Raw genomic sequence first — 15,721 nt, forward strand, 5'->3', positions numbered from 1 at the left:
CTGCACTGGCAGAATGTTACGTGATACCACGTGCTTATATATTTGTGACTATTACAACGCCATCTATCACAAAGCGAAAAAAGTGGTCCAAAACATTCATATTTCTTTACATACTACACGAATATGTAATAAAAAATGGGGGTTCCTATTTTTAAAAAAGCAGTTGATATCCTCTTGACCTATGGCATTGCCATCTAGCGGGCCAACCTTAGCGCCATCTTGTTTCCCCCTTCAAGCTAGACGAGTTTTATTCTTTGTAGTTTTTTTGTTTGATGCTAATTTCGTGAGATATTTGGCCCGGCCACTATCAATAGACCACCCTGTATATCAATGACCTACCATTGTCCTCAAACAAAGCAAGCAATTTTACAATGTTTGCTGATGACACAAGTATTGTGGTAGACAGTAATATACCCTCTGATCTAGAATTAAATGCCAACCGTTTACTTGAGGATGTTCTGAACTGGTTCACAGTAAATTCTCTATCAATAAACCTCAGCAAAACTAGTCATATTCATTTCCATTCTGGTCACAAAAGTCCACAGGAAATAAACATTGTACATGAGGGCCAGCAGATAGAGAGAGAGAGCAGATTGTTTGAAATTCTTGGTCATATATATGTAGATAGCAGGCTTAACTGGGAACAGCAGATCAACCAAACCCTGGAAAGGCTCAGCTCAGCAACATTTGCCATTCAGATAATCGTCAAAATCGGAGACATCAGTGTCTCAAAATGACATCAATGTCTCAAAATCTGCTTACTTTGGCTTCTTTCATTCACTTATGTGTTATGAAATAATCTTCTGGGGCATTTCACCACTATTGAAAAAGGTTTTTGTGAGTCAGAAAAAGGTTGTCCGAATTTTTTGTGGAGTGCCTCCAAGAATCTCATGTCGCAATCTTTTTAAAGAAATTGTGATCTTACCCACTACTTCACAATATATCTTTTCAGTCATGAAATTCACAATCTTTCTCAATATGAAACAAATGAAATGTACCATCACCATAACACAAGGAGGAAATGTGACATACACTGTGACCTGAGAAATCTGTCCCTGGTGCAGAAAGGTGTGAAATACACAAGCACAAAAATCTTCAATGCACTTCCAAGTAATATAAAGTGCCTAAGAGATAAAAAAAGTACTGTTTAAAAATAAATTAAAGGAGTTCTTGCTTGAAAAAAGTTTCTGTTCTCTAGAAGAATTCTATAGCAGAGATAGCTAATTTTATTTCCCAAATACTATTGCATATTCCTGCCTCAATATATCTTGCCGTGTTAATCAGATTAATTGGTGATCTGTAAAAAAATGTTTGGACAAAATCAGAATGTTGTATCTGGAACTCCACTTGTGAGTGTAATTTTATCCTACCAATTGTGTTTCTAACTGGTATTATAAGTCTTTGTTTATTGTCCTTATGGAAATTATTGTAATAATGAACTAAATGAAACTTCCTGACAGATTAAAACTATGTGCCGGACCAAGACTCAAACTTGGGAACTCGGGTCCGGCACACAGTTTTAATCTGTCAGGAAGTTTCATATCAGCGCACACTCCGCTGCAGAGTGGAAATCTCATTCAATGAATTAAATGTTTTTGGCTCGTTCCACATCCATGCGTTAACACACAGAACTGGATCTACAGACTACATATTGCAATAAAAAAATTTAAAAAAATTGACATAATGTAGTAGAAAGTAGACTTGAAATTCAGTTATAATTAGAATATAATCAACACAATGAATAAAAAATAGTACGGTAAAACAGTGAAATTTCAGAAACAGTTGATATGTAGGTTAGTTGAATTGAAGAATCAGATAGAAAGGAAACAAAATAAATAGAAAAATAAACACTGTTTTGACCTCTATTGGAAAACAACTTTCAAAATACAGATTCCAGAGTGCATTAAATGGGTAGTTTACAGTCAGCTAATGTAAAATTATGAGTTAGGATTGCTAGCCAGTGACTGTCTTCAGACGGGGAATTTCTTTACTTCCAATGGACAAATATAAAACTACATACACTGTCCTAGCTTTTGGAAGTAATAGTTTCTTCCTCTGGGAGAAGAGAGGTCTAGTATGGGCAAGGCCAAAAAGGAAAAGCAGGTCACTGAGACCCCAGGATGTTAGAGATCCACATGTTGTAAGGATGAGGGGAGAGAAAGATGAAAGGGGTGGCATCAGAGAGAGTAGGAGGTCAAAGACAGTACATTGATAAGCACTGTGCCAGCTTCAGTCTAGGGATGATGAGTAAAACATAGATTAAGGGGAAGAGAAATGAATATTACAATTAATAACTAGAGAAAATGAGAGAAAGGGAGGGGGAATGAAAAGATGAAGTAAAAACAAAAAGTAAAACAAGGAAATAGTGAGACAAAAAAAATTATACTAAGTAATTAAAAGATGAAGTTAATGAAAAAGAGACAGAGAGAGAGAGAGAGAGAGAGAGAGAGAGAGAGAGCGCAAGCATTAACAGAGGACAAGTCCTAGAGAATTTAACAGAGGTTAAATCCAGAGGAATGTAAGGCTGTGTTGAAGCACAAGTTCTCATTTCCGGGGTTCAGGGAAACTAGTATCAGGTGGAGGATTGTTATAGTCCATAAGGTGTAGGAGGCAGTCAGGTCCCTTGAGTCATGCTGCAGGGTGAGCAACTAGTGGCCCATGGGCTGCATCTGACCTGCAGTTGGCTTCAGTCCAGCTCACAGAGGGAACTCGTGGGGGCGGGGGGGGGTGCTCACATTATACTGCACCTTATACAGACTTTCACATATTTCCACAGACTCTCAGCTCACTTTGGGTTTGCAGCTCATTAAGCAGACCATTGAAAGTTTTGTTTAATCTATACAAAGGCCATGACATTTTACTGCCATTAGATATGAACACCGAAGAGAAACATGGCTTCAGTCTGAGCTCAGAGTTATGACCCTTGTGCTGATGAGGCAGGGGGGGGGGGGCCTTACCTCAAAGGGGTATGGGAAGAAGTATTTTTGTCTCGATCACTGCAAACAAGACACATTCATCACAAACATTGGTAGTTGGTAGTAGGCAACAATGGTATGAAAATTACTGACTACTCACAAAATATACCAATTTTAACGTCAGCAGGGGCCATAACTTGGTGAACAAACTTGTTATCTGTAGTCAGTTCATACATAAATTTCTGTGTTAGCTGCTTGCTAATTTCGTGCAAGTATTAGTGTTCTTCTTTAGTGAGTTTATTCATAAAATTTGTGGCATTATGAAGAGATAAGTAGATGCCGGATGTCGTTAATTCCAGGAGATGTGAATGGAGGATTATTTCCTTACCATTTACAAAGATAAATATGTTTGTTGTTATGTAGTGAATTGATGTGTTGTCATGTAATTCAATGTGAAAAGACATTTTTCTGCAAAATGCATTGTTGAGAAACAGCACTCTATACTTTCTCGTATTAGCATTACTAAATAATTGTTCTCCATTGTAGGTGCATTGGATCACTGCAGCTGGTGAAATTGTAGGTAATTTATAATGAATTGTGATGTTTCAAGATGCCTAACTTCCCAATTTCAGATCTTTACATTTACTGATGTGTTGAGAACAATGTTTCTTTACTAATGGCATTGCAGAATTTTGCTGTGGAAGTCTTTAAAGACAGATGCTGTAAAACATTATAAGTAAAGAAAAAATGTTTAAGACATGCAAATAAATGTAAACATTTGAAGATGGAATGAACATAAAATGAATGAACCCTCAAAAACGTGTTTTGAGGTATAATTTTTTGTGTGGTGGAACATTATCCCATAAATATGAACATCAAGGATGCTATAGTTCTGAGTTTATGTGCTAGGAGCACTGCTGTCACATCATTTGATGAGGTGGCCCACAAGCTTCAGTAAGTATGTGATTCGGCCTATGGGTCACCAAAGATCGCCCATGCCTGTCATAGATCATGTGCAGCAACAGGATATTTGGTGTCCCCATGGCAGACAGTTCTTCTATGACCATTCATGCTCTCAGCCAGATTGTTGGGGGTCATTCCTATATGAAAGCTAGGCATTGTCCAAAAGTTTGTTGATAAACAATATGTGTTGTTTCATAATTTGTTTACTGTTGATGTTGTAGGATTTACCAGTGGTGGGGTTGGAATAGGTGATGGTGGAAGAGGGGCATGTATCAAAGTGGGAACAATTTCAAGCATCGGTTCCTTGGGATAGGGTAAGGGTTCAGGAATGTCATGTGGTTTGACTAGGATGTTGTGGAAGTCAGGAGACAACGGAAAGCAACTGTGGGTATAAGGGGGGAGGGTCTTGGGGAGGGATGATCTCATTTCAACTCTCGACTTGAGAAAGTGATAGTCTTGGCAGAGAAAAGTGTTAAGGCAATAAAGGTCTGTGTGATGTAACAGGAGGGTGTATCTGAGTAAATGGAAGTGGGAGCTGCATTAGTCATTTGGGTAGGAGGAGGATACTGTCTGGGTAGATTTGTTTGCAAATCAAGTCTGTGGGATAATTGCGGGAGAGGTTGCTAATGTTGGTGTTGAGGGATTCATTAGTGTAGCAGCTCTTTTGAGTTTGGAAAAGGAGTTACATTGTCAAAGGATGTGAAGGTATTCTTCTTCACCATGAGTTCAGACCAGCTTCAGGAAAGCTGCTTTTATATGACCCATTAAAACGTTGGCATAGGAGGGTTATTGGGGTTTCTAACTGGGGATTGCTGAGTGTGCAATGGAGATATGCAATTAGGAAGTACTTGAAGAGAGATAACACAAAGAAATAGATCAGGAAACAGACTAGAGTGAAGTACATAGCTATAATTGTAATGGAAATTAAGTGAAGGTCATTGGGAGGTACTGAAGGCGAACTTATAAATTGACCAGGATTGTTCTTTGCTAGATTTCAAAAGATAATAAATAACAGAGGTGAAGATTTAATGGAAGAGGACATCAGAAAATATGCAGGTTCAGTATGGCTGCATGTAACTGAAGACCATAATGAATGAATATAGGAGGCTGTTATCCAGCAATAGATATTTAATAGCTGATGATGATGTTGATGAGGATGATGATATACATGAAAATAAAATAGAAATGCAAAAAAGAAACAGAACAAAAAAATCTCTGGAAAAAATCATTTGAAACTTTTTTTTAAAGGCAAAGTAGTCCATATTTATAACGGATTGCAATTTATGGCACTACTATTTGTCAATTAAAATCTATTTTGCTATCCATTTGGATTTTGACACAGTTTGAATGTCTTTATTTCATGTAAGAGTAGAAAAATGGCAAAATACAGCCATTCTTTTCACAAAAGTAGATTATAAACTATTTTTTTGAATAATGAGATAGTTCCATCGTGCTGTTCATGGTGTAGAAGGACTTCTTTGAACATTGTAGCTGGATAAAACTTTTGTTGGTCATCTTGAACAAAAGTGAGAAATGAGAGAAGGCAGATAAGCATTAAAATCTGTATCCTGGCTGCAAAAACAAATCAGGACATTGTAACATTGGTTTTCCTTTATTTTAGGGTACAATGAAGCAGTGTCGGGGGGGGGGGGGGGGGGGGGAGAGAGAGAGAGAGAGAGAGAGAGAGAGAGAGAGAGAGAGAGAGATGAAACACAAACAAAGAAAACCACATTATTGCTCAGAGTAAGAAGTGATAATTTATGACATCATTACAATTCCCATGGTAACTAATGGAAGAACAAGTATAATTCATTTTTGTGTGTACAAAATGGCTATTTTTATCATGGAAAATGTTGTGTTTTTCTGAGTTTACCAGAGTAAAACTAGCACATACAAATAATGATGCACTCACAGGGGTCAAATTTTAGAGAAGATTTAATGGTTGAAATGTTATTATCTTTTTGATTTTTGTTTGAAAGAGTGATGCCTATCCACGTGAATTTATATACTACATTAGTGTATTTTCTGAATTATTAACAAAGAGGTAATGGTTCTTGTTTGGTATACAGACAAGTAATAAACAAAGGTGAGGAAAATCAACCAGGTGGTTTGACGAGTGTTGCAAAGTCACAGTTAACAGCACTGAGCTTAACTAGCTTTCGAGTTTCTACACAGACTTCTAAACATACACAACTATGGCTGTGGAGGCACTGATTGTGTCAGTTTGTTTCTTCAGATTGACAGGAGAGTGATGGTGGAGTAGGGAAAGGTGGAAAGAGATGTGACAACTGGGAGGGTGTAGCACATACCATACAAAATTGGGTTTGGGAAATAATGGGAGGCATGGGGGACAGATGGTTCTCATTTGGAGTAACATCAAAAGTGGGTGAAGAAGGGAAAGGAGAATGTGGGGGGGGGGGGGGGGGGAGGGAAGTAAGGGGAAGACAGGTGTGCTGATAGGAAAGAAAAAAGTTGGCTGGGTACGCCTATTGCCTTACTGAAGCCTTCAGAGACAGACACTATCTTGTAAGCTAGTCCAGAAACAGATTTCCAGTGCCATCTCATCCTGGGATACCAATAAATCTAGTCCTGAAAAACTTAACCACATTCTTCATTAGGGCTTCAACTACCTGTCACTGTGCCTGCAGTTGACAGTGTCATACCCAAAATACTACCCTCTTCACACAAAGTAGTATTCTTGCACTCTCAATCTTAGCATTATGGAGGTACAGGAGAGTAAGTAATGTTGCACTTGTATGTAACTCAATATTTTATGATATGTTAAATGGGCAACAAATCTTTGTTTTGGTATTCACAGATTAATCTAAGTCGAGCTCTCTTGGTTGCTCTGTAGTTTTCCCTGAGCCTGTTATCAAGATCTATTTGCAAATGCACATTTGATTCAAGGGTTCATGTGACTTTGAAAGCAATTCTCTATGCTTACCCCTTGCATGTCTCTCAGATTATACAGTATATATCAGCAGTAAAACAAGTACAGACTATCAGGTTCGCCATTCTCCACATGTGAAGGCTGAGAAAGGAAGCATCATTCTGCTGTCTACCAGGACATATGGGAAATCAGGGAAACAAATTAATGGATGTAGCAGCTAAGGGATCGTGCACTGAAAATCTAATGTGTCAATGTGACTTCCAAGTGACATATTGTCTTGCTGTTGGAAGTGCAAAATCATGTGTTGTTGGGATGAAATGTCTCTGGAATTATTGACAGTGAGCTGAACTTAGAGAAGCCAACTGCTTGACTGTGAATTATCTCCTTTTGGCCTCAGAAATGAGATCCCACACTTATTAATACACAGGTCTTACATTAGGAAAAAAGTGGAAGTCAAATCCCAATCCAACCACCCAGATTTAGGTGTCCAAGTTTCACTATAGTGGTAAAACACAGTATTGCTCCTTAGAGGAGGGCATAAGTAGTCTCTTTCCCTGTTTTTGTCTAATCTGAGCTTGTGCTTTATCTCTTAATGATCTTGTCACCATTTGAACATGAAAACCTAATCTGCAAACAGTTAGATGAATCTGGTACAGCTTCTGAAGTTCTGTGAAATGTGACCTACTTCTTAAATTATTAGAGAGAAAAATTAATGATATTAGGGTGTTTGTCATGTGTGTGTGTGTGTGTGTGTGTGTGTGTGTGTGTGTGTGTGTGAGAGAGAGAGAGAGAGAGAGAGAGAGAGAGAGAGAGAGAGAGAGAGAATCAACTAAATCATATTTTATAAGTAGAGCAGAAGTATTTGACATGGTAAAAAAGCTGCTTATAGAATTATAATCAAAAGTAAATAGAATTCATTGTTTCCTTTAAATGAATTAGTTATTACATTCTAACTATATTTCCTGTAGTTCTCCACAACTCGAATTAATCCCAATTCTTGTCGCTTGGTGCCAGAAAGACTGGAAGAGTTTAACAAACTAGAACTGCAACGCAAACTTAGAAATGAAGAAGAGACCAAAGTATTGATTGATAAAGTGAAAGATATCATCTCAGACACATTTAAAGACAGGTTAGTGTTTTTTTCTGTTTAAATGTCTTTATGGATTATATGTTTAGACTCTTTTTTTTATTTATTTTTTTTTATGAACTCGAAAAATTTATTGAATGTACTATATGCTTTTTATTCCAGATTTAAATTGATTTAATATCTATATCCACATTGGAATTCTGTGTCCTGTTGAATAACAACACCAGATGCATTTTTTTTTTACTTGTCAATGAAATAAATGAAGAGAAAGTAATTACTTTCATGATTTTATATTCAAGATAATTTTCTTTGTCCCATTGAATTCTATTTTTCCAGGAAGGATGTAAAGAGGAAGTATAAGTAGTATCAAAATATTCTTTATTTTTTAATGCTGTTTAAAGAGTTGTTGCTAGGTTTATTGTAGTGAAGTTTTTCTCCTTTGTAAAACCATCTTTTCTGAAATATTTTATGGAGGTGGTGTTGCATGACTTTAATGAACTTAAATAACTGCATTATGCAGTACGCAGTTGTATTAGTATTCTGGGTGAGTCAAAATTATGTGAACACTATTTGAGAGAAAACATTTACTCATAGTTTTCATTATTCAGAGTCTCAACCTGATCACCAGCACAATTAATGCACCCAAACCAATGTTGAACAATACAATTTAGTGCCAGAACACACATTTTTGGGGAAATGTTGGATATCACACTTTTATTGTTTCCTAGAGTTCTTCGAGGTCTGTCACTTTTGTACTAAACATCCACTGCTTTATCATACCCCATAGCCGGAACTCAATCAGTGTGAGATCCAGAGATTGGAGAGGCCATAACAATGGTCCATTGTGACCAATCCTATGGTTTGGGAACGAAGATTAGCGCAAATGGAATAAGCAAAATGGGGCAGTGCACCATCATGTCGGAAACACCCTTCAGTTGTAGGGGCATGTTGTCAGTGCCAAACTCTTTCAGCATTTGCAAGTAATCACGTGCATTAACTGTTGGGGTTGTAAAGAAAAATGGGCCAAGAACACCAGTGGCAGTCACGGCATGCCACACATTCACCTTTGGGGACACATGTTCATTCTCCTGAGTGATACGTGGATTTTCAGTACCCCAGAAAATTTTGTTATGATGATTAACATGACCACTGGTATAAAAGGAGCTTCTTCACTGAAAATCATTTACCTAACAATGCCCAGTTGCATCTGTGACATTTCTGCTAGAATCTCACCACATTCTGTGCATTCCTGTCTCTACTGAGCTGTCAAACCTTGAATGATTTGTAGGTGATATGGCCGCATGCCCAGGTCCTTGGATAGAATTCAGTTCATTGTCCTCTGTGGAATCGCTGATTCCAGACAGTAGCATCTCGTCAATGTTGATGGACTCTGTAGTTTGGCCTCCTGCACTATAGCAATGTGTACTTCTCTTCTGCCAGGTCTAGATCACGCTGCACTTCTGTTATAATTGTCTGCTACAGAGCAAGTTCCTACAGACTTCTGGTAAATGCAATAAATCGTTAAACAAAATGGTAGCCATCTATCAGGAAATTATTCTGCAAACCTTCAAAGCAGTTCTGTCACTGACTGGACAACTTCTGTTTAGCTTCCAACCACTCTTCTCTGCTCCAGAGTGAGTCTGTCAGCCATGGATACTAACAACTGGGAATATAAAATGAAACAAGATTAAGACTTTCCACATAATTTTGACTCACCCTGTATTTTATTAGAGATGATTGATTTCAGTCTACGATCAGACCTTCATCGGATCCAAAACAGATCTCAGCTATGCATTTATGTATTTGGAATAACATTTATCTCTAATAAAATATACTGATACAGCTGTGTATTGCATAATGCAGTTCTTAACTATCCCTTCTGTTATGTGAACTTCTCTTACGGGCCCCCTAATCGACATAGTGACCTACATTTAAATGTATATCATCTATGAGCATGAATTCTTGTACTCTCTGTGTAGCAGGAGAGATTGGGGGAATACTGGCACATTAAGAGACTTTTAGTTTTGTAATGTTACTTAAAATCCGTCTTGACTGCAATTTTTTTTTTTTTTTATTTTTATTTTTTTTTTTATTTTTTTTATTTTTATTACTCATATGACCGGTTTCGGTTCATTCAGAACCATCTTCAGATCTGTAAAAATAATTATACTAATTTACTATTTCACGGAAACAAATGTTTTTCATCCTATCTAATCAACATCAAATGTACCAGAACGTACCTGATATTTCAGTTACAGGAGTAACCCGTCCAAATCCAGCACCTTTCACATGCTACGTCACACAAAATTGGTTGGCAGAATGCACGTCATTTATATTAATTATAACACTATAACCGACAGGTGGCGTCTGGTACATTTGTTACATTCCATTTGTACATACTGTATTCAGTAGATCTTTTTTATATTAAAAATATTTGGTTAAAATATGTAGATGTCAAAGTTAAAATCTGTACTTGTCAGGATTAAAAAACAGTAAAATTATCATTTTTATACGATCTAAAAGCATAGGGCGATTTATATATCTATGGTGCTGGTGTGAACTTGTTTTCCTCTACGGTCTGCTTCCGTGGTTCCCGCCATTTTGGTATTGTGCCGCGGTGCGCTCAGTCGTCTGATGTCCATCGCCGCGGGCAAGAGGGCCGCACAGGAGGGCCCCGTCAACGACGCCAGGCGCTGCACGCGTCTTCCGGCTTCTCCACCGCGCACCATCTCTCATCTCTCGGCCTGGATCTCCACACGCAACAGTTGTCATCTTAGTAGGTCGTCATAAATGCTAAAATAGGCGTTATGATTGAATTCGTTTTGTTCGTTGAGGATTAAATCCGGATCTTTATTTTTGTGGGTGTATATTTCGATCTCTTCCAAAATGTTAAGAAAACGCCCCTTATGAGCTCTATGCAGGATTTCTAAATTGTTTTCAATATTCGTGACTGAGTGCTTTGTCGCAGCCATATGCGCCCCAAAAGCTGTTTTGTTTTGAGAGTAGGTGTGCTCCCTGAATCTGGTTTCAAAGTTCCTACCAGTCTGTCCTATATATTGTTTACAGCATTCATTACATTTGATATCCTCACTCATGGTAAATTGGCACTGGGGGAAGGGATTGAACTAGTGGAAATGTTGGAACACGTCTTGTCGTTCAATTACTTTACTTTCAATGGTAAAATTTATCAACAGAAAGACAGGCTGGCAATGGGGAACAGTTAAGCTGGGACGCTGGCTGACATTTTTGTAAATCACTTAGAAAACAAATTCTTTGATGAAAATCCTAATATCGCTGAGAAAAATGTATATTACAGGAGATATGTTGACGACTCCATTTTATTATACAAAGGAGATAAAAATGATATCGAAAACTTAGCACAAAAAATGAGCTCTCAACACCCGAAAATTAGATTCACCATGGAATTTGAAGAAAACAACCATATAGATTACTTAGATTTAACACTAATAAAGAAAGATGGGAAGCATGAATTTAGCATATTCAGAAAACCTACGTGTACAGATCTAGTTATCAATGAGCGCTCCTGTCACCCACCACGATACAAATGGGCATATTTTACTTCGATGGTATACAGGCTACTAAGATTGCCACTAAGCCAACAGGAAGTAGAAAAGGAGTTAAGTATTTTAAAACAAGTGGCCGTAGCGAACGGATATACGTGTAAACAGGTGATGAATATTTATAGGAAGATAAAGAAGAGGCAAATGGAACAAACAGAAGGCAGTCAAGTAGCAGTTAAGAGGAACAACAAGAAAAAATATGTAGCTCTTACTTGCAATGGAAGAATTGCAGACAAAATTGTAAGATGCTTTCGTAAATCCGATGTTAAAATAGGGCTCCAAACAAATAACACGTTAAAATTGAAGCTCCGGCATAGAATATATAATAGTAGGAATAAATTTCAGAATTCAGGTGTATATAAGATCAAATGTAATGACTGCTGTAAACAATATATAGGACAGACTGGTAGGAACTTTGAAACCAGATTCAGGGAGCACACCTACTCTCAAAACAAAACAGCTTTTGGGGCGCATATGGCTGCGACAAAGCACTCAGTCACGAATATTGAAAACAATTTAGAAATCCTGCATAGAGCTCATAAGGGGCGTTTTCTTAACATTTTGGAAGAGATCGAAATATACACCCACAAAAATAAAGATCCGGATTTAATCCTCAACGAACAAAACGAATTCAATCATAACGCCTATTTTAGCATTTATGACGACCTACTAAGATGACAACTGTTGCGTGTGGAGATCCAGGCCGAGGGATGAGAGATGGTGCGCGGTGGAGAAGCCGGAAGACGCGTGCAGCGCTTGGCGTCGTTGACGGGGCCCTCCTGTGCGGCCCTCTTGCCCGCGGCGATGGACATCAGACGACTGAGCGCACCGCGGCACAACACCAAAATGGCGGGAACCACGGAAGCAGACCGTAGAGGAAAACAAGTTCACACCAGCACCATAGATATATAAATCGCCCTATGCTTTTAGATCGTATAAAAATGATAATTTTACTGTTTTTTAATCCTGACAAGTACAGATTTTAACTTTGACATCTACATATTTTAACCAAATATTTTTAATATAAAAAAGATCTACTGAATACAGTATGTACAAATGGAATGTAACAAATGTACCAGACGCCACCTGTTGGTTATAGTGTTATAATTAATATAAATGACGTGCACTCTGCCAACCAATTTTATGTGACGTAGCATGTGAAAGGTGCTGGATTTGGACGGGTTACTCCTGTAACTGAAATATCAGGTACGTTCTGGTACATTTGATGTTGATTAGATAGGATGAAAAACATTTGTTTCCGTGAAATAGTAAATTAGTATAATTATTTTTACAGATCTGAAGATGGTTCTGAATGAACCGAAACCGGTCATATGAATAATAAAAAAAAAAAAAAAATTGCAATCAAGACAGATTTTAAGTAACATTATAAAATCACTGATTGCTGTTATCCCATAAGACATTATGTCTGTTTTTGCAAAATTTTAGTTTTGTATTGGTATCTGTCATGTCCATGGAAAAATTTATGGTACCTTGTATGATCCAGGAATGCTATTCACATAGCGGTAACAGAAAAATCGTAAAATTCTGAATGTCTTCAGAGCTACATAAACATTTTCTGAAGTTTCATTCACGTTGTGAATCCCTGCTGTGTGAAAAAGGTATTTTTCAAAAACAATGCCTAAGTTGGAAAAAAAACTTCAGTTATATTGAAACCTAGAACTCTGTTGATACTTGTTTCTGATGGTTTTCTTAAGCTTATCTTAGGAATTCTCTTATTAAAACAAAAAAATCAGTCTTTTCCAACCATATTGGTAATTTATTGAAATTGTGCTTAAAGCCTAAATTTTTGGCAAAGTCATATGCAGCTAGTCACAACTCAACCAGGGTAATGCTATAGAATAACTGTACCAGTGTGGTTACATGGTTAGCTATTCTTGTTCCTCTTCAGGAGTAAAAACAAATCATCTCCTTGAGGAAGGTTTCTTGCCTGAATTTGATTTTACTCGATCCTAAAGTGTAATTCTTGGTATGCTCAGCTTGTTCGATATGATTTCAGTGAACTCACTGACTTCATTAAACTTAATACTTTTTCTTTTTTTTAGGTTTTCTACAGTCCATATAGCCCTGTCTTATTTTCTTTTCCACGTCTTCACCATCTGATATTTGATATAATACATTTCTCAAGCATAAGCACCCTTTTTCCTTGAATTTAGAGCATGGGGAATTGTTGACATCCCATGGGCATTGCCCCATACTTGTTTGTCAGTTTTACCCCATTCAGACAACATGAGAAATACTAGATTTTAATGGCTATGTTAATGCTAGAAACGTTAAAAACCCATGCTAAAAGACGCACTAGAAAACATACTATCTACGTATAATATAGTCATTTCATTTAAAAGAGTGTTAAAATGCCTACCTCACTGTAAGCATGAACAAAAAATAACATCAAAGTGAAATAAAAATTAAGTTTTAACACCATAAGACTATTACTGATAAGAATTTGACACTTCTGCACCCTATTTCTGGTGCTGTCAGTTATGCAGCAGTGCTGTCTCCTACTGTCTACTGTGCTATTCTACTGGGAAAATGAAGATTTCAGTATTATCTGGTATGGGGGTGTTGCTTCTGTCACCCCTACACGTCATATTGGTTTTATGTGACAAGTGAAAATTCTACATTAAATTGTAACCCAAACTTGGATTCTTGCCTGTATGGGCAATGACCTGTCAATTGTGCCATCCCAGCATATCTCATCGATCAACTCAATGCTTCAAATTGTTGTGAAGTTCTCTCTTTTCCTTTCTGAAAGAATTGTGCATGGGGAGTTTGGCTCAACCACAATCTCAGTTTTGTTGTTGTTGTTGCTGTCACTGTTGTTCATTCTCAGCAGCAAGGCATAATTCTGCATCATTTTATGCTTTTTGAGGTGCTAGTACCACAGCACTGTGGGAGAACCTTTGCAGAGTTTGAACGAAATAGAGAGGAAGTCCATGACAAGTAGAAATGTTACCTTTTGGACTATGTTCTTTGCTAGAAGTGGAAAATTCATATGTGTGTGTGTGTGTGTGTGTGTGTGTGTGTGTGTGTGTGTGTGTGTGTGTATGTGTGTGTGTGCGCGCGTGTATACACACACACACACACACACACACACACACACACACACACACACACACATACAAACAAACAAAAAAACTTATATGTACATGGCCACTGTCGTCTCCGAGTGCTAAGACCCAACAGCAATTGCGTCTGAGGTTACCGTATTTACTCGAATCTAAGTCGCACATTTTTTTCCGGTTTTTGTGATCCAAAAAACCGCATGCGGCTTAGAATCGAGTGCAAAGCAAGCGGAAGTTGTGAAAAATATTGGTGGGTGCCGCCACAACTAACTTCTGCCGTCGAATATATGTAGCGCTACACAGGCATGCTTTGTAGGCACAAAGATAAATACTGGCACCAAAACCTCTGCGTCAGTAAATAAATTTAAAAAAAAAAAGGTAAAAGACGAGCTTCTTTCTCCGCCCCGAGTTTCGACCACTGCATTTTCATACATTATCCAACGAAGTAAATACAAATTCCGTATTGTTCATCTTCGAATGTAGCAGCATTTCAATGTACTACGAAAATCCGACTGGCAAGACTGTTTGGGATGTTTGTCAATATGGCCAACTCTACATTCTGAATTTTTTTCGTATCTGTGAGCAGAGATGGTTGCTAACAGGAACTTTTATGATTTGTGAATCACATGCAGTATTCTCTCACCATAAGAATAATATGAATATAAACATTTTGCCATGTATTGTTTTGTGTTTGCTGCTATCTCATTTAAATACTGTCTGCCTCATAAGCTACGAAACTAGAGTGAGACAACAGCAAACGCGGAAGAATATAAATATCATGTCATGTTTATATTCGTATTATTCTTATACCTAATAGTGATACAGTCAGAAATGAAGCACGGCAATTGACTAGATTTTTAAATCTAAGATGACTCTAATTTCTGTGCAGAATGTAATGTACTAAAGAGGCACCTGCAAAGATTTTCAAAGTGAGAAAATTTTTTCGCTAAATTCTCGTTCAGAACATCTTCTATAATACGCAGTCTATTATTTGGTTCTTGTTGATCATTATCAAAGAAAGCAGCAGTGTAAGTAACAACAAATATCAGTCTCTTGCCATTGTTTCGCTAATGAGACGATTCCTCTTTTTTTTAAAAAAAAAAAAAAAAAAAAAAAAAGGGGGGGGGGGCGGCGGTAGCGCGCACAAAGCAAGCCATGCCACGAGCGGCGACAGGCCGTAAACACGTACTATCAGAATGCAA

The 15,721-nt window shown here is 37.6% G+C and overlaps 1 protein-coding gene across 1 annotated transcript in view; it reads left to right on the plus strand.

Annotated features, from left to right (window-relative positions):
- Positions 1-15,721, plus strand: part of LOC126162829 (probable glutamate--tRNA ligase, mitochondrial) — a 122,119-nt gene that overhangs the window by 60,550 nt on the left and 45,848 nt on the right. Inside the window, exon 6 of the mRNA XM_049919590.1 lies at positions 7,737-7,897. Coding sequence (XP_049775547.1) covers positions 7,737-7,897 — 161 coding nt within the window. The remainder of the gene's footprint in view (positions 1-7,736; positions 7,898-15,721) is intronic.

Source organism: Schistocerca cancellata, chromosome 2 (genome assembly GCF_023864275.1).
Source record: "Schistocerca cancellata isolate TAMUIC-IGC-003103 chromosome 2, iqSchCanc2.1, whole genome shotgun sequence".
Lineage (NCBI taxonomy): Eukaryota > Metazoa > Arthropoda > Insecta > Orthoptera > Acrididae > Schistocerca > Schistocerca cancellata.